Source organism: Plutella xylostella, chromosome 15, assembly GCF_932276165.1.
Source record: "Plutella xylostella chromosome 15, ilPluXylo3.1, whole genome shotgun sequence".
In the NCBI taxonomy this organism is placed as follows: Eukaryota; Metazoa; Arthropoda; class Insecta; order Lepidoptera; family Plutellidae; genus Plutella; species Plutella xylostella.
In genome coordinates, this window is record NC_063995.1 from 527905 (window position 1) to 550493 (window position 22589).

General features: G+C 38.4%; 1 protein-coding gene across 4 annotated transcripts in view; it reads right to left on the reverse strand.

Annotated features, from left to right (window-relative positions):
* LOC105393067 (ecdysone-induced protein 74EF) overlaps window positions 1-22589 on the reverse strand; it is a 127009-nt gene that overhangs the window by 50382 nt on the left and 54038 nt on the right. For 3 of the 4 annotated variants that reach the window (XM_038108351.2, XM_038108347.2, XM_038108348.2), the window contains one exon: window positions 22101-22446. In XM_038108351.2, the coding sequence (XP_037964279.1) occupies window positions 22101-22446 (346 nt within the window). The remainder of the gene's footprint in view (window positions 1-22100; window positions 22447-22589) is intronic. The other variant, XM_038108349.2, reaches the window with a different exon arrangement.

Below are 22589 nucleotides of genomic sequence, written 5' to 3' on the forward strand. Positions count from 1 at the left end.
GATACAAGTACAAATATTGTATATATATAACATAAAAAATATATATATAACATACGGAAACAACCAATTATATAAATATAGAGTTTGGTAATATCATAAATATTTAAAATACATTGGCAGCAAGTATACACCAACCTGGTATATGAAATCATTATTAAGGTTTTCCATAACTCAGAAATAAGGTGAGTGAACACATTTAATAGGATCCTTTGATGTCACATTAATTATTTTACATCAACGTCTAAAACAGATTACCTGACATCAAAAGCCGCATAATCCTCACCTACTGTCTGTCTAGGATTTACAGTTTTGATCCTAAGCTCTAGGCATTATGAAACATACGTGGATCCATACCTGCGCATGTCGGCGTGTACATTATACATACATAGCACATTTACATAAATTATTATTCCCTTGACTAATTCGTCCTGACCAAGGACACGCAGCCTAGCAACTGACCGGGGACCTATAAGGACCTAACTTTCCCGCGAAGCAAATCTAAATTCTAACTCCAAAACTTAAAGCTCACATTCCAACATTCAAAAACGAGATGATACCCTTTGCCGCACCACGCCGCTAGCTTTGAAAGCGAAACTTATACCTGAACTCCTGGATCAGGGAATTTCAGCCTAAAAATGTTCGTTTACGGTTGAGTTTCGGCTGAGCACGCCGGGGTGGTGGCAGAGCGAGGCGGGTGCGGGTGTGAGAGCGGGACGGCGATGTCCGTGACCTATCCTACTCATGAATGTCGAGTCCCGGAACACTGGCTTTTAACAAAATGTCTAGACGCCTCCGCCGGTGTGGGTGTCCCGTGCACACGGGTGTACACACGCGGCGTGCCTGTGTGTGTGTGCGGGCGTGCGTCTGTGTGAGTTACTGTATTTTTTTCGTAACAATGCGCGTGTGTGCGTGTCTGAAGCAGAAGCTAATTTATGAGGAAAAGTTCCGACCAAAGGCTTTCACGGCTCAAATAACAATTGAAGGGTTTCTACGCTGGAAATTGATTTCAAGTTTATAACTTGTTAGCTTAGTTTCCCGTTATAAACAGCGTTGTAGGTTTAGGCTATTTTTTGAAGTTATCTAATACTTATTTAAGTATGACTAGTTTAATTATGCTTTACTCAGAAATGTAACTGAAATAAATGAACGATCACCAACTCCGATCTCACAGAGCGGACCTTACTCAACACGGCTAACAATCGCGTATTTTTTCTGTTTGTGTAACTGAAATTGAAATTTCAATATGAATGGTGTTTCAATATTAGCTCTGGCTGTAAGATATGTTTCCACATGGCGCGGAGGACGGCGGTGCAGCGACCCCGTGGCTTCAATGTCATGATCGTTTCAGCCGCCTTCCCTCCCGGGGGGTGGGCCTAAGGGCGCAGATTCTACTTTCAAACTTTCATGTTTGATTCGTTTTTAATGGCGTCGGGTGTATAATGATTATGTATTGTGTTGTTGTGTCTTGTAAGTACGGTGTTAATTGTGGGTTGTATTTGTTTTAAAAATAGGTTTTGGTGTTTTTTATATGTAAGTGTAGAGCCGTGAATTCAAATCCTGAACACATAAAAAATTGCATATTTATGATACACATTTTTACTAAAGACTATTTTCCGTCGACCTAAGTGAAATAAAGTACAGTATTTTAGTTTGGCCATAAATAAGTGAAATCTTTTAAAAAAACATTTCTTCATTATAAGACGTTGTTCATGAAGAATTTTAAACATTTTTATATTTGGGGAAAATTAACTAAAATTATAAACTGTCAAAACCAAAAATCCTTTGTCGGATAATATGCTATCATCGTCTTCGAAATTTCATTTTCTGGCCAGAAATTTAACTTTTGACAGCTGTTTATTACAAGCAGAGTTTAGCGTACAATAATTCTTGAGTATAACTTTTTAAGTACAGAATTGTTTAAGGTATGGTACGGTTAGTAGGTACGGAGGTATACTTATATACCAATTTTGGCTAAACCGAAGGTGTTCAGCACCTCAAACCAAGATCAAGTCTGAATATTAGGCACATAATCTCCATAATCTAATGGTCGTGTAGGCTGCGTCTAGATCACCTAGGACACAAGTGCATTGACCCCCTGAAAGTCATGTTCAGAAGCCTGAAACAATGTCAGTTAGCATTATTTTGTTACGTGGAGTTGTTCAGCTGAGCAAATGTATGGAAAACGTAATTAATTATAATTATCTCTCTCTAAATGGCTGTTCTGGAAAAATGGCGCAATACCTAGGTAGACAACAGAATATATTGTGTGCCGCCAAGTGGGTCGTGTTTTATGTTGTTTATTCCAAATGTTTGTATATTCCAAATGACTAGACCCTGGGAAAGAATATAGGCTACTTTTTATCCCGGAATTACCACGGGAAAACTTTTTAAGGCGAAGCAAAGCGCGCGGAAACAGCTAGTACAAAATAAAGAAATAACTGAATTGGGTTGGTAAACCACCGGCTGACTCAGAGAGTGCGTCCATATTGTTTACCGTACCTATACCTATGCGATAATTCGATATGTATTTTATTGTGCCGTATTTATAGAGAAAAATATACATCATATAGTTATAATATGGTACAAATATAACTAGCAAATAACATGAATGACTCACTAAAACATGTATATTTAATTAACTGATGTAACTGCAGTAAAAATAACATTACCAATTTTCTCCTCGAAGCGCATAATTCCGCTAATAATAACGGCAACGGTAACGAGTAACGCTTCGTAACGGCAGGCTGCTTATGCAAGCGGGGTCAGTGACCCCCGGGCGCCGCGTCCGGACGCGCGGTCGTAGCTCCTGAAAGCCTGCACTCAGAGTTTCAGTGATGCCTAACTGAAGTCGGTACCGGCGCGGTTCGATTTTGTATTCTGTTACTTGTAAAATTTATATTTGTTATGCAAATTTTAAGCATATTGTGTGTTGTAAACCCTGAGAAGTATTACATAATACTTATTTAAATTATCTAACAGGTTTAATTTGGATAAATCTGTTATAACGTTATAGTCTACAGACACCATTAAAAAACGACAATTCACCACATCATTAAGGATATCAGACACGAAAAGTGTAATCAAACAAATATAAAAAAAAACAATCACAAATTTTCATAAGTTTACAAATCTGTCCCAGCGCTACGCGGCTACGGCGTAGCGCGTAGTTCGTAGCCCGTAGCCGACCGGGCGCCCTCTGGCGGCGGTCGTCGGCACGTCTGCTAGAAGGTGGAAAACTCCGCGTGTTATGACTGGCCCGTTAAGAAGTCTGGCTTATATTTTTCAGGTATTACACGGCGGAGAGTAATGTTGAATATTGTGTATACCTACGGATTACATGAATATTACGTTTTAAAACGTGAATCTATTTATTTTATTATTTAATAAACAAAACTACCTAAGTATAATTATTAAAACAGTTGTAAACTATACTTAATTTGAGCTATCCTTATTTTGAAAAGATAGATTGGAAAACTACATCCGTCGTATATGTATGTAATAAATTAATTGCAAAATGTTCTAAGCCGGAAAACACAAAGACACAATACGAGTACTTTTCACTAGTCGTGGGACTATTTATAATAGGATAGATACGTACTAATTACTTTAATTATATAGAATGGAATATTTCGTAAAAGTTCCAACACCAAATAAAGCACGTTTCCAGTAAATACAAAAGCAACCCGTCCGAAGGTCGCTCCGGCGCCCTTCCCGAGTCCAGTGCACCGCGGCCTGCGCCTGACCTTGACCTCAGGCCCTCAGGCCTACCGTGAACTTGAGGATTTGCGACCCGCTACTGTGGGGGCTATTGCTTAATGTCTCAACATGGTGTATACCACAGACCTGTATTTGAGTAGACAACGCAAGTGCATGTACTTCGCGTGTAAAAAAGGAGTGAAATTATCTTCCTTTAGCGCAGTGTCATTAGGGACGTTCCTAAACTAAATCGTTCAAGTGACATGACTGACGTGACAGTAGGTATAAAAATAATGGCACGCTTGGTTTCTATACAAGGAATGAGACAAGAGTTGTCTATTCAAATACAGGTCTGTGGTGTATACTCTGTATACATATCTGGAGTGCCCCATTTCACATGAATATGACACAGATAAATTCATAAATCTATATTAAAAAGTGTTACAATTTGGGATGGTATAATACTGGATAATTTCAAAAATAAATGCACAGGAAATAGTATGACTTTGTTCATAATAAAATATGATCACGTGTATTAAATACGCGTACGCCACGCGTGCGCCACGCATCACAACCTGACACTGAAAACAGCCATAACATGAAACTAACTTACACAGTTCTACTTTGCACCGTTTCCATTATTTATTAGTGGAAGCAGCCTCCGAGTCGCAGGGCCCGGGTGCGTGAGGGCGACATAACCTTGACCCTGCCACGGCTCGGTGTTGCTACTATAGGGCAGTACTGGGACCAACGGGTAGATGTATGCTAGGTTCGTAGGCTTTCGGGGGTTTTGTTAAACCCTAGAGTGTGGATTTTGGAGAAATACTAAGTGCAAATTGAATCGATTGTAATGTGTTGGATAGGTGTTGTCAATGCTGGTAGGAGTAAGTAGAAGTTAAGGGATGGAATGGAAATTAAAATGTATTTATGTTATGACTGTAATGAGACATTCTGCCATTAAATTACAACATTGATACACTCACGAACATTAAAAAAAATCCAGTGATATATGGAATAGCAAAGGATGGAACATTGCTCATGAGTATACTTAATTATATCTATATCCAATCTAAGTAGATCGAGTATAAGCGGCCTACCACAAAACGTTTCTACTCAGACCACGATGAGATATGACCGTCTGACAGTGAAGTGATCAGCCTCCCAAGTCCTGACGCCCTCTCCTTGACCCTCGCCCTGACCTTGGGTGTGGAGACCGTTCCTTACTCCAGCTGCTTCTTAGAACTGCCCGTCTAGGTGATCTATCTAGAATCTAGACGCGAGTGGGCGGGTCGGTGATAATGAATTATGGAATAGTTGTTGTGTCGTGCCTCTAATCAAATAAATAGGGAGTTTGGTACTCAAAAAGTGCTGTTTTCGTATTTTGTAACAATTACTCGTCACTTATTTTCAGACGTAGTACCTACCATACTCATGTCTTAGCGATATACTATTGGCTCAATTAATGCACATATACACATAGCCTGCAAATAATTTTATGAATGACGTTGGCTTCCTCCAAGTTTGAGATATTACACAGCACGACAAAACATTAAATGATGATATATCTACATAATGATTGCGTTTTTAACGGACTTGTGGCAATCGAACCCTTTATGTCTAGACTAGCAAGGCCCTTTCACTAAAGCCATAATTCAATGACACCCATACCTTTCATTCGACACCGAATTTACCTGAAAACCTCGCAACCGCCCCCTAAGAACTCTTGAAAAACAAGACGTACAGTCGCGTGTATATTCTCCTAAAACTGTAACTCTTCTAAGTCTGTCGATGACAAACATCAGAGCTGAACAAGGGCTTGCCACAATGGTGAAAGGATTAGAACAAGAAGCCAGTTAGATTATATTTCAGACTCTGACTGACCAGGGTCCGTTGAGTTTATAATGAACAGAATGATATTCTGCAAACCTCATCCGCGCTCCTTTAATGTAGGAATAAATTTAATATTTTTTGTATGAAACATGAAAAAAAGTGCATTAAATACTGAATTCATTCATATATAAGGTGTAATATTCTGGTAGCACCCACTGAACCTGCCTGTACCATAAGGTAGTCGTCGACCGGAGCCTCCGGCGGTCGAGTCGGATGCGTCCCGCCCTTGACCCCGCCCGCCCAGCCTGGCTCTGAACCCAGCCAGGATTTACCGTTACCAATTAATTAGTGGTTTAGAGAACCAGACTTTATGTTTTCAGTAGCCTGAAAACTAAGTTTCCATCGAGAATGAGCTTATTTACTTATGTATGATTATTTGTTATTTAATTGAATTTATAATAATATGATAACTACCTTTTCCCAACTTTAAAAAAAAAAATTAAACTAGGTATAAGTTATTTTAAATTAACAAATTTTCCAAGCTCTACAACTCTACTTTACTCTTAAAACAAAAACAAACATGTAATTTAATATTATGTACATAATTAAACATATCCAAGTAGTCTTTATGTAACTACAAAAATATATCCAAGCGAAACTAAAATTACATTTCTGTGTAACTTTCAGCGTCGATATTTTTATGAAATCCTCAACTATTTGTTCAGCACGTAACATTACAGTATGTTATTTAACCAGCCGGTGACGGTGGCCAGACAGGTAGGAGCCCAATGTAACTTGCTCCCCCGCCGCCCGCCCCAACGTATATTTACTGTAGTTATTGAAGGGTGGTCTATGAAGTAAGAGGGGTCTTGTGTGAGTGGGCGGGCTAATCACTCTGATGTCGGGGTGTAGGGTGACCATCTATTTTAGTATCAATAAGTTTATGGCATAAATAATGTGTGTAAAGGGGTATGCTGCGGTTTGGTAATTGCTTCATAATTTGTTGGTGAATATCAATATAACTTGAATTTATTTATAATTTATGTAGTACAATCGATTAACTCTCAAATATGATAAAATAATACACAAAAAAAAACACGCACTCACGCCTTGTACTAATTTACTCCCTTGCGGGGTAGGCAGAGGTGCATTGCTGCACCCACTTTTCGCCAGAGTGTTATGTTAGTCCCAATGTAATAGGGGGCGGGCCTATTGCCATTTTACGGGCACATCCAAGACCCGAGAACAAATATCTGTGTTTAAACAAATGTCTGCCCCAGCCGGGAATCGAACCCGGGACCATCGGCTCAGTAGTCAGGGTCAACCACTACGCCATTCGGTCGTTTCGTCGTCATAAAATGATCTGAATGTAAAATTGATTAAAATAAGTGTTACAGTGCATTTCAATTTAAAATTCTTGTACATATCTAAAGTATTGTATTTTTGCCTTGGAGGTTGCTATAAAAATCAGTACATATTTTTTTACGTTTTCAAAATCCTCTAAAACTTTAATATCAATTTTCATCTTAAAAATTACTATTTTTTCCCAATCATGCTTGCCATCATATCCCCCCTACTGCAGTTCAAGAGTCGTCCTAGGAAGGTCGGGCGGGCGTCCTTGCAGCGAGCTCGGGTTCCCTGAATCCGGCCCAGTGGGGGGCTGGGGGGGGGGGGGCAAGTAACATGTACTCGTAATTATGACTCTATGTGCTGTTGTGTTTTTATTTCTATTTAGTAAAATATTTTTAGTTATAGGTTAACCTTTTTCTGGGTAACCGATAGGTTACGTTACAAATGCGTAAAATAGTGATTATATTAAGTAATGACTATGAAATTAAAAAAAAGGTTCTAAGGCTTTGAAGATTTCTAAAGTTTTTACATCCAGTTGGAAGGAAAAATGTAAGAAAATGCTTCTCAACAACACATTATTTTATATTATGCAATAATAAAAAAAGTTATGAAAACAAATAAAACACTGACACAAAGAAAGAAAAGAGTTGCATAAACAAAAGCAAATACATCAACAACCCCACACAGCACCCACACACTACCGAAAGCGCGCCCTGAAAATTGCATCAACGAATGAAAACACCCCCCGTATTCCGCGCCGCGCAATAAACCTGCCGAAATTTTCCACCGCCATCTTGGTTCGACACTGCAAGGTTGTCGGGGTCGCCGCCCGCCCTCCAGCCGCCCTGGCCACGGACCCGGCTGGTGCAACCAGGGGGTCACTCTACATGACCAAAAACCAAGATACGGAGCGCTACCGTGCGAGCCACGGCCACGACTCTATCTCGTCGTATTAACCATGCCGATTGCATGAAAGCTCTCGTTAGTTTTTCATCAGTATAAAGTAACCCTCCAGGTACCACCACGGACAGTTATACTCTAGCTCTAGCCAAACAAGAGTTATTACCTATTCCGTGCGCAATTAGACCGAAATTCTACTATCGATGAATGATAGACAACTTTCGACGGTGATTTAGGGGGTGGGTTGCGCTAAGGGCGCCAGGGTATGGACCTCAGCCGGCGGGATGCGAGGAAGGGCGTCTGGCGGGGTTGCGTAGCCTGAGGTAAGGCCCTCGCTGCTATAATGGCGGGGTTGTTATTCGCTTAGGCTGTCTGTGTTTTGTTTTGGACAAATTATGTGTGAATTGTTTGCGATTCGTTTGGTTCAAAAGTTATTTAATTCATGTAAAAGCCAAAAAATTAGTTATGGCATGAAAAATGAGATAATATTTTTATATGAACTGAACAGATTTTGATGGTACAGTAAGTTTTTCATATACTTAAGCATATTATTAAGCGAGATCTGCAATTCTAAGTCCTAAGCTTTGGAAGACAAAGACCGTAACAATTTATTAATAACCTGGCTATTTATGTAAAAAAGTAAATCAGTTATATTATAAGGACTCTTATTGAAACTTTCAGGGCACGGGCGGCACGCGCAAACGAAACTTTTAATTGTTTAATGAACGAGTTGGTTTCTTTAGAAGAAGGAAAAGTACAAGAATACGTTGTCAACTTCCTATTTTAGAAACCATTTAGAAGTTGGAGGTTAAACAAATGTTGTAATTATAAAAGAGGCATGCGTCTAACTAAAGAGTACTTTTAGACTTGTTAAGAAACTTTTGCAATCGGGTGACCGCTTCAGCAGAGTTGCTGAGATGTTACGTGAAGAAACGTGTTCCAGTTTATGGGTATTTTTAAATCACATTTACTTAGTGGCTTAGTGAACAACAATTATGTAAATTATGGAGTCGGAATACTAAAACTAGCTAAGTAAGTATTACTTAACTGAAACAGTATTGCTTCTGATGTCACTGGTGGTAACGATATTAATTTTAAAATTAAGTTGCTAAGTTTGTTAGGGATAATCGCTGGATCAACCCGTTAAACCTTTTTAATCAATTCGTAAGTATCAATAACAGATGTCCAGCAACAGTGGCGTGTCTGCCGAAGTTCTAATCCTCTGTCTATTTACGAGTAAATTAGTAACCGTTATCCTGTTTTAATAAGCCATCTGAATTAGTAATTTTCTCGTCTCGTTATTTTTTTGTAATTATGCAATAATGGTGCGGTGCTGACAATGAGCGGCATTATGCATGGAGCGGCCTCGGCCGGGTACTGAACCCGGGACAACTGGGTCGCCGCGGCACGCGACCGCCGCCGCCGCCGCCGCCGCAGCAGAATCATCTCGACTTATGAAACTTTATTCATTTAATCAGATTCAGATTCAACAGTATTGTATTTATTTATAGGTGGGCATATGGTGCTCAAAAGGAGTGACCAATCACCTGTTCTTTGTAAAGTTCCGATGCGCCCTGGGCAGTCAGTGACAGCCGCTTATTGGCTCGCCAATATTTTCATCATGGTGATGGTTACAGACCCTTGGTGGCATAAAGTCATCTCTACAATATGATTTTCATTTCAGTCAAACATTGTGAAATTTGGCCTATAACCAAAAAATATACTCTAGAGGAACTACAAGTATATTTTTAGTCCATTTACCTGAATTTGGTATCTTATTCAGGAAAATATTCTGTACTTTTACAGTCTGGTAGTTCTATTATTACGAGAACAGCCGCGAATATATTATATTCTGTGAAAATCACCGTTGCGGAATTCTAGGTACCAGCTCCTAGTCCTAAATTCTAGACATAACAGGACTGTTAGACTTCGCATGACCAGACATGTCTGGTGCCTTGGCAACCGGCGCTTTATGTTAAGTATTTCACGAATTTCGGGAAAATAAATTATTAGCAGGATAACCGAATATTTACAGAAAATAAGACTGTACATAGATACACGTTTGTCTAACTGCCAGTTTTAATAACTCTATCTATCGATAGCTGACTGCAGAATGCAACTTTTTATGTGTCAAAGTCGTATGAACGTAACTGTCAGCTATCTATATGTCGCAGGCAACTGGTTTAATCTCCTGTTTGATTGAACCACTAGCCCGTTCATTGGATGGCGCTGTTCAGTTGTATGACTAGGCCGAACGTTGATTGTACAAGCGTCACAAAACGTCCAACTAGTTAGCTGACTTAAAATCAGTCAGGTGGTGAATAAAACAAATATGGCGTCTAACAGCTAACAGCTGACACAAAAAGCACCTATATTGTTAGTTTTTTGCAAATAAATTAGCTTTTAAGTGCGTTATTTGTGTTAAAATAGTGTGACAACATGGATTTACCTATTATTACGCCGCGGGCGGATAGTTTCAAAGAAAAAAAGTGGCGAAACTGGATAATTATGAACAACAATATGAAGGTACGTTTATTGTTATTGTTTAGTTAATTTGTGAGATAAGAGCTTTGTAACATAGTCTTTTTGTTGACTCTTGTCTGGTGATGTTCACCCTAAGCAGACATTACAAAGTTGCTATACTATATCCCATTCAACGACTTCGCTGAATGACGTTCAGTCAAGACGTCGAACGTTACAATCAACGACTTGACGAGTTGTCCTTTAGTCATACAACTGAATAGCGCCATCCAATGAACGGGCTAGTGGTTCAATCAAACAGGAGATTAAACCAGTTGCCTGCGACATATCTATAGATTTGAAACTGGCAGTTAAGAATTGAAAAACCACTAGGATTGACTAAAATGAGCACAGGCAATAAACTCGATGAAGTCTCATTCCATTCCACTATTCCCTTTCTATTCTATTCTACGAGTACTTCATAATCAGATATATATTTTAGTGAGTGTACATTAATTTATTTGATCTGTATTCGTCCCTAAGTTAAGTGGTCGTTAAGTTAGTATTAAGCAAGAAGAAATATCTATATAGCAATCCTCGGGAGAGGCCTACATCTACTAGTGAACGAGTGTGTAGATGTATGTAAGTATATGAAAACTATAACAATAAAATTATAAAATATTCTATCAAATTTCAATATTAGCTTAACTTACATTCTAAAAATTCACATAATATTTCTCAAACCATCACTGTGTGAATCTAAACAGTATCTACAAACAGCCTGCAGTCGATGCAATGTGTGCAGTATTGCGTGCAATATACGGTCTAGACTTGTGTGGATGTGAGCTAAGTGCTTCTGGTGTGATGCCCTAGATCTAGCAGCCTTGGCGACGGCCTGGACCGGTGGATGTACCACGCATTCTAAACCAGCGCCCACCAACATTTAGATTATAGTTCTGGCGGTTCCATATTTTAGTAGACATAAATACATATAAGTGTAATATCTTACTTAGTACTAATGTTACTTATACTACTAAAACTTCGTGAGTTATTTTTACTCTTTTATGGAAAAAGTACAGAACGCATAAATTTACAAGATACTCCACCTACTCCAGAATAACACATCAACTTATGTTGAAAAGAAGATAACAGTAAGAAATTATAATATCGCAGATAAAATTGATCTCAACAAAAAAATGGACTGCCGATTTTTCTAAAAAGAATATGAAGAATATCTTTAAAAGACGTTCAAATCGATTTTCTTTGGCGCATTGACACAGACACTATATAATTAAGTATGTATTATGTAACAGAGATACAGCTTGAACCGGTATCTACCTACCTATCAGTGCTCTAAATCTTACGATAACAATGATCGTAAGGGTGAGTTTTCACGCTATGTATCAAGTTAATCGTATATTTCTATACACAGATATAACCCAAACATAAGACAAAGTGTTGAGATCCAACCGCGTATTTTAAACTATTCGCAACTCACCAGACCAATTTAGTATGCCTTATAGAGACTGGCGATAGAGGCGCTGGTGTGACCAGGTTTAATTAATAGCCAGTTTCAGCGAGTGAGGTGCCTCGGCAAGGTCAGCGCCAAATTGATGCACTAGACCTGGGAGGCTGCACTAGCTTCACGAAATACGAAGTTTATGAGAGCTGTCGTGCAATAATACGTAGTAAGGCAAAGTATATAATAATAATTTACAATAAATTATACTAAGATCCCTAGCTTTCCCTGTAGGGTCATTGGGTGGCAGTTTTCAGTATTTTTCGATACAGCCTCAACCTGATTAAAAGACGGAATTTATTGATATTAAGTACGTTTAACTGAAGTGTGCTTATCTGTACTGTACCTAACGGTAGATAACTGCGTAGTTATTTTACAGCGAGAATCATATTCTCGTTTGAAAGAGTTTTTTTAAAGATGAGTGAGAGATTGATGGGAGATCTACTAGTTAAGCGAGTATACGTTGCACATATTTTCATAATTGACTTTGGCCATTTTAAGTAAAATAAATATCTCTCGTAATTGAGAAGTGTTAGTGCGGATGGCCCGGCGGCCCCACGGTCCCGGGTTCGGTCTCGGCACTATCACACGCGCACACTCAAGGCTCCTTGCGCAAGCGCAGCTCTGACGCGCGTTCTAGAAAGTTTGGACACATTTTGTACATGTGTGATCTAGACTTGATCGCATTGACGGAAATCTAAGGCTGTCTGACTGACGGGGATTTTTTGTTGTTGTAATTTTTGGAAATTACCTATGTGCTTTTAGAGTGAATTGTCCGTTTTGTTTGCTATACTCAGGTCTGCGTTGTTGAGTTTGTTGAATTTAAGGGCAACTTCATATTTACGTGAACAATAAGGAAACATAAAGCCTTTATGTAATTAATATTTCTGTGTTTCAACGTTTTATTTCTAATTAAATTAATACAATCGGTCTACAGAGTGTCGAAAAACGCCGTAACTGCTTATACCAACTCGGATGAAATCATAATTTAAGAAATGAGTACTTATTCAATCGCTTCATAAACAAAAGCCATCCTCATTGCATGAATCGCCACGCTCATCTATCTATCACCACTTCTCATATACCGCACTACCCACTATCTAATACCTCACAAGATAAGTCAATCCATTTCCAATTTTCCATTTTCTAACCTACGATAACATCCTAATAAGGAACCTCGGCTGTCGGGCGGGCGCGGGGCGGGCGCGGCGCGCGGGGCGGGGAAGGCCACGGGAGCAGCGCCCGAGCGAGGGCGACCGATGCTAATACCGAGCCCAAGGTTCGTGCCCTACTTTAATACCAACCGTGTTATACCCACAGTTTCACCTCTACTACCACAGCGATAAAGACGAGATTGCCCCGCCTGCGTACGCGCAAATCTAGCCGCAATCGGACGTACGGAGTATGACATAAACGCAAATGTTCTTGACTCGCTGACAGTAATAGTTTTTCTGTTTTCCGTAGTTAGGTAGGTGCTGAGCTGGTTACGGCTAGGTTTAGGACTCTTGGTAGGTCTTATGTTGTGGTGACGGTATTGTCTGTCTGTTGCATAGTTTACTTATATTATATATACTTTATTGTTTTGCTATAGAAGAATACGCACGGAATGATTTCAATGAGTTTTTTTTATTTTCTTAGCAAGCTTCTAAAAGCTTCTTGAATCGTTGATGTAAGTACACTAGGTTTGAAACATGCTGAAAGTTATGAAAGGATGAAGTCATCTCCATCCAATGAAAAACTAAAACTGGAAGGTTTCTTTTCTTAAGGGTTAAATAAGCTTTCAAGATTTTTTACAGATTATCGTAATCACAGGTGGGTTATCGGTTTTTTTTTTCATTTCGCTGTTTTATTTGATTGTTGTAATACGTAAATTGAGATGAAAAATGCAAAATTCGTTTATAATATTAATTAATACCTAATAGTATTTCAGCTTTCCTGGCAGTGAGCTGCTCACCTTAGGTATCTAGGACAGGATGTTGAGAGCGTGTGTGTATATGTGTGTGTGTGTGTGTGTGTGTGTGTGTTATGTAATATGGGCTCTAGTTATCAATAAACATGTTAGTGTTTTATGATTATTATCACGAGATACTGAATTTTATTATGCAATTAGATAAATGGGATGGAATTGGATACATTTGAGGCTGGAAACAATCACTAGCCGAATATAACTGCACTTTGTTAACATTAAATTTAGGGCCTGTTTCACAATGTCTGAATAATGGCTACCTGTGCGATAAAAGACATGCCATCACTCTCTTTAATTATGTTTTTTGACAGTGACCGCTTATATCCTATAGGTAGACATTACACATGACATACGCCGAAGCCTCGATCAAACATACAGGGTATCCCGGGTTAAAGTGCACATCCAAAAGATAGTGTCACTGTTCTACGGCTTATGGAACATCGTGACCAAAAAATATACTCCCTATAGTAAAAATGTCACGTGACCAACAAAGTTTCTATAAATTAGGAAAAAAAATCGTGAATTTTTAAAGGTTATTTTATAAAATGACGTCCTGCGTTATATCCTGAATTTGCAATACTGCTAGTCACTCATATCCTTCACTTGACCGTACATACCTTTACGTTAATATGTTTATACCTGTCGCTGCACGGAGCGTGTGTCGCGAATCTGGGACAGGATGTGGGTGCAGGGGGGGCACTCTATAACTCAACGAACTAACGAACGAGAATTGCCACGCAATCGGCAAGCTTCATACAACAAGATAGAGCCGTGATTCGCAGCGCTCCGAAGCTTCGGAAAGACAAAACTGCAGCACTGACCACGACTCTATCTTGTTGTATTATTCGTGCCGATTGCAGGACAGCTCTCGTTCGTTCGTTTTTCGTCAGTATAGAGTGACCCCTAGAGCTGTGCGCGGGCGCATGTGTGTGCAAACAGACCACTGCATTGTTGACATGTGACATAACGTGCGCGCTACTTGTAGCGTAGGGTTTGTTTGTCATTTACTATGTTGACCAAGTAGAGCATATTTGTAGTATTTTTAATGAGTGGAAATTATCAGTGGGTTAGCAATGGTCGATTGGAGCGGTGTCGCCGAATTTTTTAAAGAATAATTGGCACAAATACGATAGTAAATACACTGTTTAATAATTACATATTTTACTTTTGTTTCATTTTATCATAAATACTAATGTATGCTAGGTACTTACCTGAACTTGACGAATATTTTATTCATTTCAAAACACTGAAGGAACTTACCTGAAATAAAAAAAAAAACCAAAATTAATGTCTTGCATCATTACTCTAATAGTGAACATGGATGAAATATGTGAACACGCCCTAACCGTGATATTTAACACCTATAATAACAATTTAAGAAGTTGTCAAATAAATCATAACTAACAACCACCTCTCTCTTTCGCTCACAAGTCAGAAATACGAGACATAATAACTATAGAAAGAGACAAAACGTCAAGACCATTACTAACCATTACTGGAATTTTGTTAAGAATTCCCAATAATCGTTAGCATAAAATTCGTGGGTCTTGTTTGGTGACGCCTCCAGATCCGGGGTTCACTGTGACTAATAGTAATGGTCTGTGTTCGTTGAACTGTGACCCGGAATGGTGAAAAAATATGCGCCGGCGCATGTGGCGCGACTAGCATCAGGTGCCACGGGACTATTTAAGTATTTGGCTTGAGTATACTAGCCATTGATACATTTTATCATACTTTATAATTTGTAATTACTTTGAAATTAATTACATACACTCACGAGAAATGAAATAGTTCCAGTGACATATGGAACATCAACGGCAAGGTGGAACTTTTTCATCACAAGTGAGTATATTTTTGTGTCTACTTGTTTATATTGATACGAAATAAGTTTGCAATAGCGCTATATAAATAATTAATATGTATACTTCTTGATGTTAAAGAGCGATAGTTTTCAAACCTACAAGCCTACAACGCCCCTTCATAAACAATAAAAAATATTAACTTTAAAACGGTACTAATATTAATGACACGTCGATTTACCAACACGCTTGGCGCCGACTCGAGGTAGGCGACACGCAAAAAACGCTACAGAATATAGACGAGCTTTTTCCCGCGGACTCATTAAGAGGTCATATAAGTTGGCAAATCATTATAAAAATTACGACGTGAGTTACGTTTCAGACCCGTGGGCTTCGCCTTATTAACTTTTTTCAGTCGTAATTCCGGGACAATGTTGCATAAACTTATGATTATTATGTTACGAGTATTCTGACGTACCATTTATTTTATATATGCTGTGTAGTTAACTACTGTACAATTTTTACACGGTTGAGAAGTATTCTTCAATCGCAAGTGCTAGCAAAGTCTAAAAATAGTAACTACTTAATAGCTATATAATATCGGTTATGCAAGTCACCATCGCTGTGATATTTTTTCCAGTTTATTGCATTACGGTCCAGTGGTTAATGCGCCGGCTTGTCATTGACACGGTTGCAGGTTGTCGTCCCGGCCGGCGCCTCAAGGAGCCGCGTATATAGAAGCTGATCTAAGTACTATAGGACTCAAGTTAATCTAGGTTTTATGTGTGCAAAAACTAGTTAGGTTTATAATTAAAGCAGCTGAGACTAGATGTTTGGTACCTACTTAGTATATGTAACGTGGTGTAACGGATACATTTTTGGTCTCAAGTTTATATTCAGACAAAATAATACATAATTTTTAAGTTAAATTATGACAGTTTATGAATAGAATAATCGTGAGGAAACTTGCACATCAAGAACGACAAAACGGGTGCCACATCTAAAAATACGTAAAATTTACATACATACAGCTAAAAAGTAACCAATCTGCTAGTCACTTTTGACGACTTTTTCGGGGATTTCAGCTACTGAGCAGCAAAATAAACAACGAAATCAACCCAACATTAAACCTTTCACTAGTGGCCGATGTTACAATAAATCCATTTAGGTATTGGTAATTAATTCAGTTTAGTTTCCAGGCATCTTTACCGCACGGACGGACAGACAATACGACTTGACGTGATCTGTCGGCGACGATGCTATCATTTTTACACCATTCATCCTACCGTGTCGGTGACAAATACAAGAGCTGGACTAGAGGATGCTCACCATCACTTTCAAATCTAATAACTGATTAAAATTTCAATAAGATCGGAATCTGTGGTAAGCCGCTAGTTCACCCCTTTTTGACTGTGTTTACTAATTTTACAGCATCATGTATTGTATAGGTACGTTATTAGGTTTATCAACCAATTATTGCATATTTCCAAGATAAACTCAAGTTAAGTAGCAATAAACAGACAGACAAACAGTCGTAAGTCTAATAAACATGTACTTTATCTATGATTAGTGCAACGACCTAGTTTTCACATTATTATCGGAAAATCCTTGCGTCTACGCATGCTTGTTTCTGTGTAAATGGTTTTATTTGTGTTAACCACTTGTTGAGGCGATGGATGTGTAAACAAAAGTTAGATTAGATAATTGATAATTGTAATTCAAAGAGTTGTTTTAGCCCTATTATTTGCTAGGTAGCTGTTAGCGAAATGTTTTTTTTTTAAGACATTTATTTATAATAAAAACTTAGGCTAATACATTTTTTTTCTGCCAAACTGCGTAACAGTTTGTTGGCAGACGCTCTTAGTTCTAAACTAAAAACTAAGTACTGACACTTATATTAAATTTAATCTAAATAATTAAACTAATGGTACAGTTGATATATTATATGAAGGAATTTTATGGTATAATTTAGATGTTAAGTTTCAGAATTTAAAAAAATATTTTTTAATTTAAGTTTTAATGTTTTAGGGGTTATGTATCTTCTTGTCCTTTGTCCGTAGTAATTATTTGCCTTTGGCTGGATAAATTTTCTATTATTGGCTAATCTTGTAAAATAGCGGTGGTTTACCAGGGTCTTATGGTCATCGGAGTAATATGTTTCAATAGCAATCAGATACTTAACCTTACAATGAACCAGGAGTATTCGGCATGAGGCGAACAGTTTGTCAGTTATTATTGTTATTGTTATCAGTTGAACGTTTTTTTACGTATACTTAATATACCTCTCATATACACACACGTGCAATGAAAACGTTCCACTCACAAAATTCCGGCACCAAACCAACCATACGGGAACGTAAGTAACGTAAGTACTTATATACTCATATATTATCACTATTCCCTAATTTATATCCAAAAATGCATATTGGTACATAAATTGAATATTGTTAAATTTATCGGCCAATGTCCAGCTAACAATGAATAGACTTTCTGGCGACGAACTCCAGCGGACAAACTGAAGCGAAAAGCTCAAGACTGTTTGTGAATCTGTGATAGAGGAGCTACATTATGTATAAGTGATGTGAGATGTTATCTCATACAAGTGATAAATAATATGTAATTGTTACATTATTACAGTAGGTACCTTACATATAAGCATACAGGTAAGTTCATAACATATTATTTACCTATAGCTCAAATATTATGTAACCACCGGTAACTGCACACAAGATAGCGCTGTCGCTACCATAAACTAACTGTGTATGTCCCTAGCTACTATAGTTGTCGTGATGTAGGTTAGTTCAGTAGTATAGTTAGTCCAGTAGTATAGTTAGATCAGTAGTGGTCGTGTAAGGAGTCTATCCCACAGCATCTCAAGGTGAAGCGGACATGTTAGATGCAGTTGATGTGTGCTGAACACTGCTCTATCTTGCTTTAATATAATATATTTCAAACGATCCCTCAATGTTTTTATAACATCTCTTATTTACTTTGTACCTACTTAGTAAGTATAACTTACATTGTTGTTAAATACAATTCAGGATATTATTTAATACGACAAGGTAGACAACTCTATGTACCATTATGCTTTGACTGATTTTAAAGAAATATCCCGTGCAATGACTACGTCTCTGATCTAGGCTCTTATCTTTTGGTGACCAACCGATTTCACGATATAAACTACATAGTGAAAAGGTCAAGAAAATCTAGATCAAGTTTAAAACACAATTCGACAAATCTTGAAGTAGAGCATTTTCCCACTCGAACCGATGCACCACTTGTTGTCGCGAGTGCTACAACGTCACACATGCACACACACGCACGCATGTGTCACGCACACACGCGCGCGTGCTGCGCCGGCGCAGAAACGCGGTCAGGGTCGCCGCGGGAGTGCAGCGGTGCACCGCGCTGATTGTAGGGAAATACCAGATGGGACTGAAGTGGAAGAGTTACAGTGATATACCACTCTCATTTCATAATTTATGGTGTTTTTTTTTTTCAGAGCTTTGGCCTGTTACGCGTCTTAAGGCTCCAATACACGATTATTATGTCTCACGTCTTATGGTCTGCGATTCATATCTTAATAAAATTATCGAACAATTTTAGTTTAAATACTTTAGTAGGTACGGTAGGTTGTTTGTAGTTTATTTTGGCGAAAGGATTGTTTACATTAATTAGTTTTTAATAATTATTCCCAAATGTAGGTACCTGAATATTTTTACAGGGAGCTTTCCATGGGGACGATAACTTTTCAACAAAAGTTCTTCAGAATCACACCTCGTATCGGATTACCATAATACCATTTCGAAACACCCTGTATTATATTCTTCGAGCCAAAAATCACCTTGCATACATTTTTAGCGAATGCGTTATACGTAATCACGCAATTCAGTTACGAAATGAGGAAAAGGCGTATTAATTTATAATACACTTAACTTTAAAACGAATGCTTCTGGGCTTTGACTGGTGCGATATTTAATGCTCCAGATGGAAGGAAACCAACTGCCCGAGGCTGTGCTTATGAAGCATTTACGAGCCGAGAATGTGAGCTTAGGATTTCAGGTGACAGGTAATAGGTACCTCAAATCTACAGACATATCAATTAATGCGAAGCTTGAAAGAGCTACTGGTCTATGGCAGCTCATGAAGAGAAAGCTTCCACTGCCATTTAACCCGCCGGTGCTCGCGTCAAATTTCGTGACACAAACAGTCGCATGTGGGTCTTTTAGACCCGGCTACTTTATACTTACTTCAGATTTTCCATTGGAAACTGTTAGAATATGATGTACGTGTCTGTATGCAGGATGGTCAACGAGCATTTAGCGCCAACGCGTCTTGCTCCCAAAATGGCGAATGTTGGTATCAAACTCTAATTGAACTGGACCGTAGGTATACCGCCTTATTGACCAAGCGACCAAGGTAGGTAGGAACTACCACTGCTACTACTACGATCGATGGTTAAAAATTAGACAAATAACAAAAGCTACTAACGCTTAAGCTTGTTTAAAATTATATTATATTAATTAAACATTAGCTTTGAACACTCAGACCAATAAATACCGCAGTCTCATTTCATAATTTCCTTATGACCTACATCACGCGTGCATTACAAACATTCCGCGAAATATATTCACTTTTCTGAGCAATCAGTGAGCATGGTTCGTGACGTCACACGCAGCTTCAGCATCCTGAGCGACCCTGACACAGTACCCCACTGTGGTTCCCTACGCCATGTTACTCATTGTTATGTTATTGGAATTGTGACCTAAAAACTTATAGAATTCTAGATCATCCTTTCCTCGATTTGATGTAGTTGTTATAAAATGTTTTTATATCGCTTTTTTCCACGCATTTAAATTTGAAAAGCTTTTTGCTATGCTACTGTTGTAACCATTACATGGAAACACCTTTCTATATACAGGGTGATTGGTAAGTCGATGTATTCCTTTAAATGGGTTGTAGACGAAGGAATTTCCAGTCAATTTAACCCCATAATGCATTATCCGAAAGTCAACCATTTCTGAGTTATTTAAGTTTTAAGTTTTTTTGAGAATTTTGCCAAAATTTATGTTTAAAAGCAAAATATTTCAAAAACTATCAATTTTTTAAATACTTTTTTGATTGTTTTGCATTGGTGACACCTAAGCTAACTAATTATAATCATTTATTGCGCAATATTTAACTTAATTTAGACACAGTGCCTCCAAAATAGACGAATCGTTAAGAAAATGTTACGAAAGGTAAAAACTAAAAAGCTAAATTAAAAAAGAATTTTATCTGACCATTTTTCAGGCACTACAGCTTGAAAACATAATCAATTTATAAGCTTTAAAATGACATATTCCAATCTAAAATCGATTAAGGTATGACCAAGATATAGCCAAAAACAACCGCATAGGCATCTCATCCATTTAATATGGGACTTCGCTACATGTAAACCAAGGAACATAGCTCAGGATACTATAACTACCTACAACAAAACACACATCAACTCCAACTTTTAATGTTAAGTAAAAATCAAAGAGAAACTGAAACCTCCTGCGAAAGCAATAAAAAGGAAGCTATTAAAACATTCCTTAGCGTTTTTATAAATACGCGAACTCATTTATTCACTTCACTTTAAACTTTTTGTAGCTTTTGGCAAAGTCTTCAGGGAGCGACCGTTGTCAAGCTGAAGTCGGCGCTTCAACAACTTTCATCATGAGGAATCGGAAAAAGGCTAAAAGATAACTTTTTATTGCTTTTTGATTGGAGCCACTTGTCGGCAAGTTCTGTGTGTTTTTGCTAACTACCTACTAACTGATTTCGTTAATGTATTTAAGTACGCACTTGCTTGTTTAGCGCAAAAAAGTGTTTAGAGGGTAGCAGGTGTGTGCAAATCTAAAAATAGTGATACCCTACAGCTACTTAACTTCTTTTTTGATAAAAAGCTCCGTTATTGGAAGTCGATATTTTTAGTAAGTAGTACCTAAGTAGTTAATATTTATCCGGCTATTTCCAACATCCGATTTCTACTGCATTTTTTATCTATCTATCTTGACATCAACAATAGCGTGCTCACACTCATAATAATTAAACTGTCATATACGAGCGAAAACGTTAAGCCGATCTATCTTTAGACGAAACTACCGAACAAAGACTTTCCCACCATCCATCTCGCTCAGCTATTAAACGAGACGAGGTAAAAGCGGCCAATCTCGATGGAAAGGAAAATCTACTACTTCCTTGAGTGGAAATTGAAAGTGCATAAGAGAAAACTGCAATACGGGTATTGCGACTGCCAGCACATAATTGCACTTGTTGGGCTATTCAAATACCACTAGCGCCATCTATGATTCGATATGAACATTTTAAAATTAAAAATAAGGCAGCCCCATCTAGTGACGACTAGCCAGACTAACAAACTTATCAACTGACAATACGACTTGTTACGCTAGTTTATCTACTGGACGCTAGATGGCAGTAATTTGAAAATTTAAATGACGAATATCTAATTATAATACTACGCGTAGTAGTAGTACCCGTAGCGTTGCGGCAGCGGCTGATTGATGAGTCTCATGAGTTTAGTAATAAAACTAACCTTTACCTCCACCGGCGTCATGCACCTGCGGCTTCCCCGACGGCACCCGCTGCATGGGCGAGGCGCTGCCATAGTTCATACTCGTTCCATTATAATCCGTGCTCAGCGGTTCTTGCTTTATGTTACTAGATGTCGCTGCCAGTTTCTCCGCGAGCAATGGGTTTTGTGAGGCGATGTTGTATCGTGAGTTGTTGAGATGGGCGGCGTTGTTGATGGCGTTGCCTTGTCTCAGCAGTTGCTGCAGGCGCTGCTGGCCGTGGTTCTGCAGCAGCGGGCCGCTGGGCTGGTAGTACGAGCCCTGCAGCTGGCTGCTTGAAGGTGAGGATATGTTGTTGTTCTCCTCTTGCTGGAATGTAGAAATTGGGGAATTTATTAGCTGTCTTTAAATAATATATAAATAAATAAATAAATATGTGGGGACATCTCACACACGGCCATCCGACCCCAAGCTAGGCAGAACCTGTGTTATGGGTGTCGGACAGCTGATAT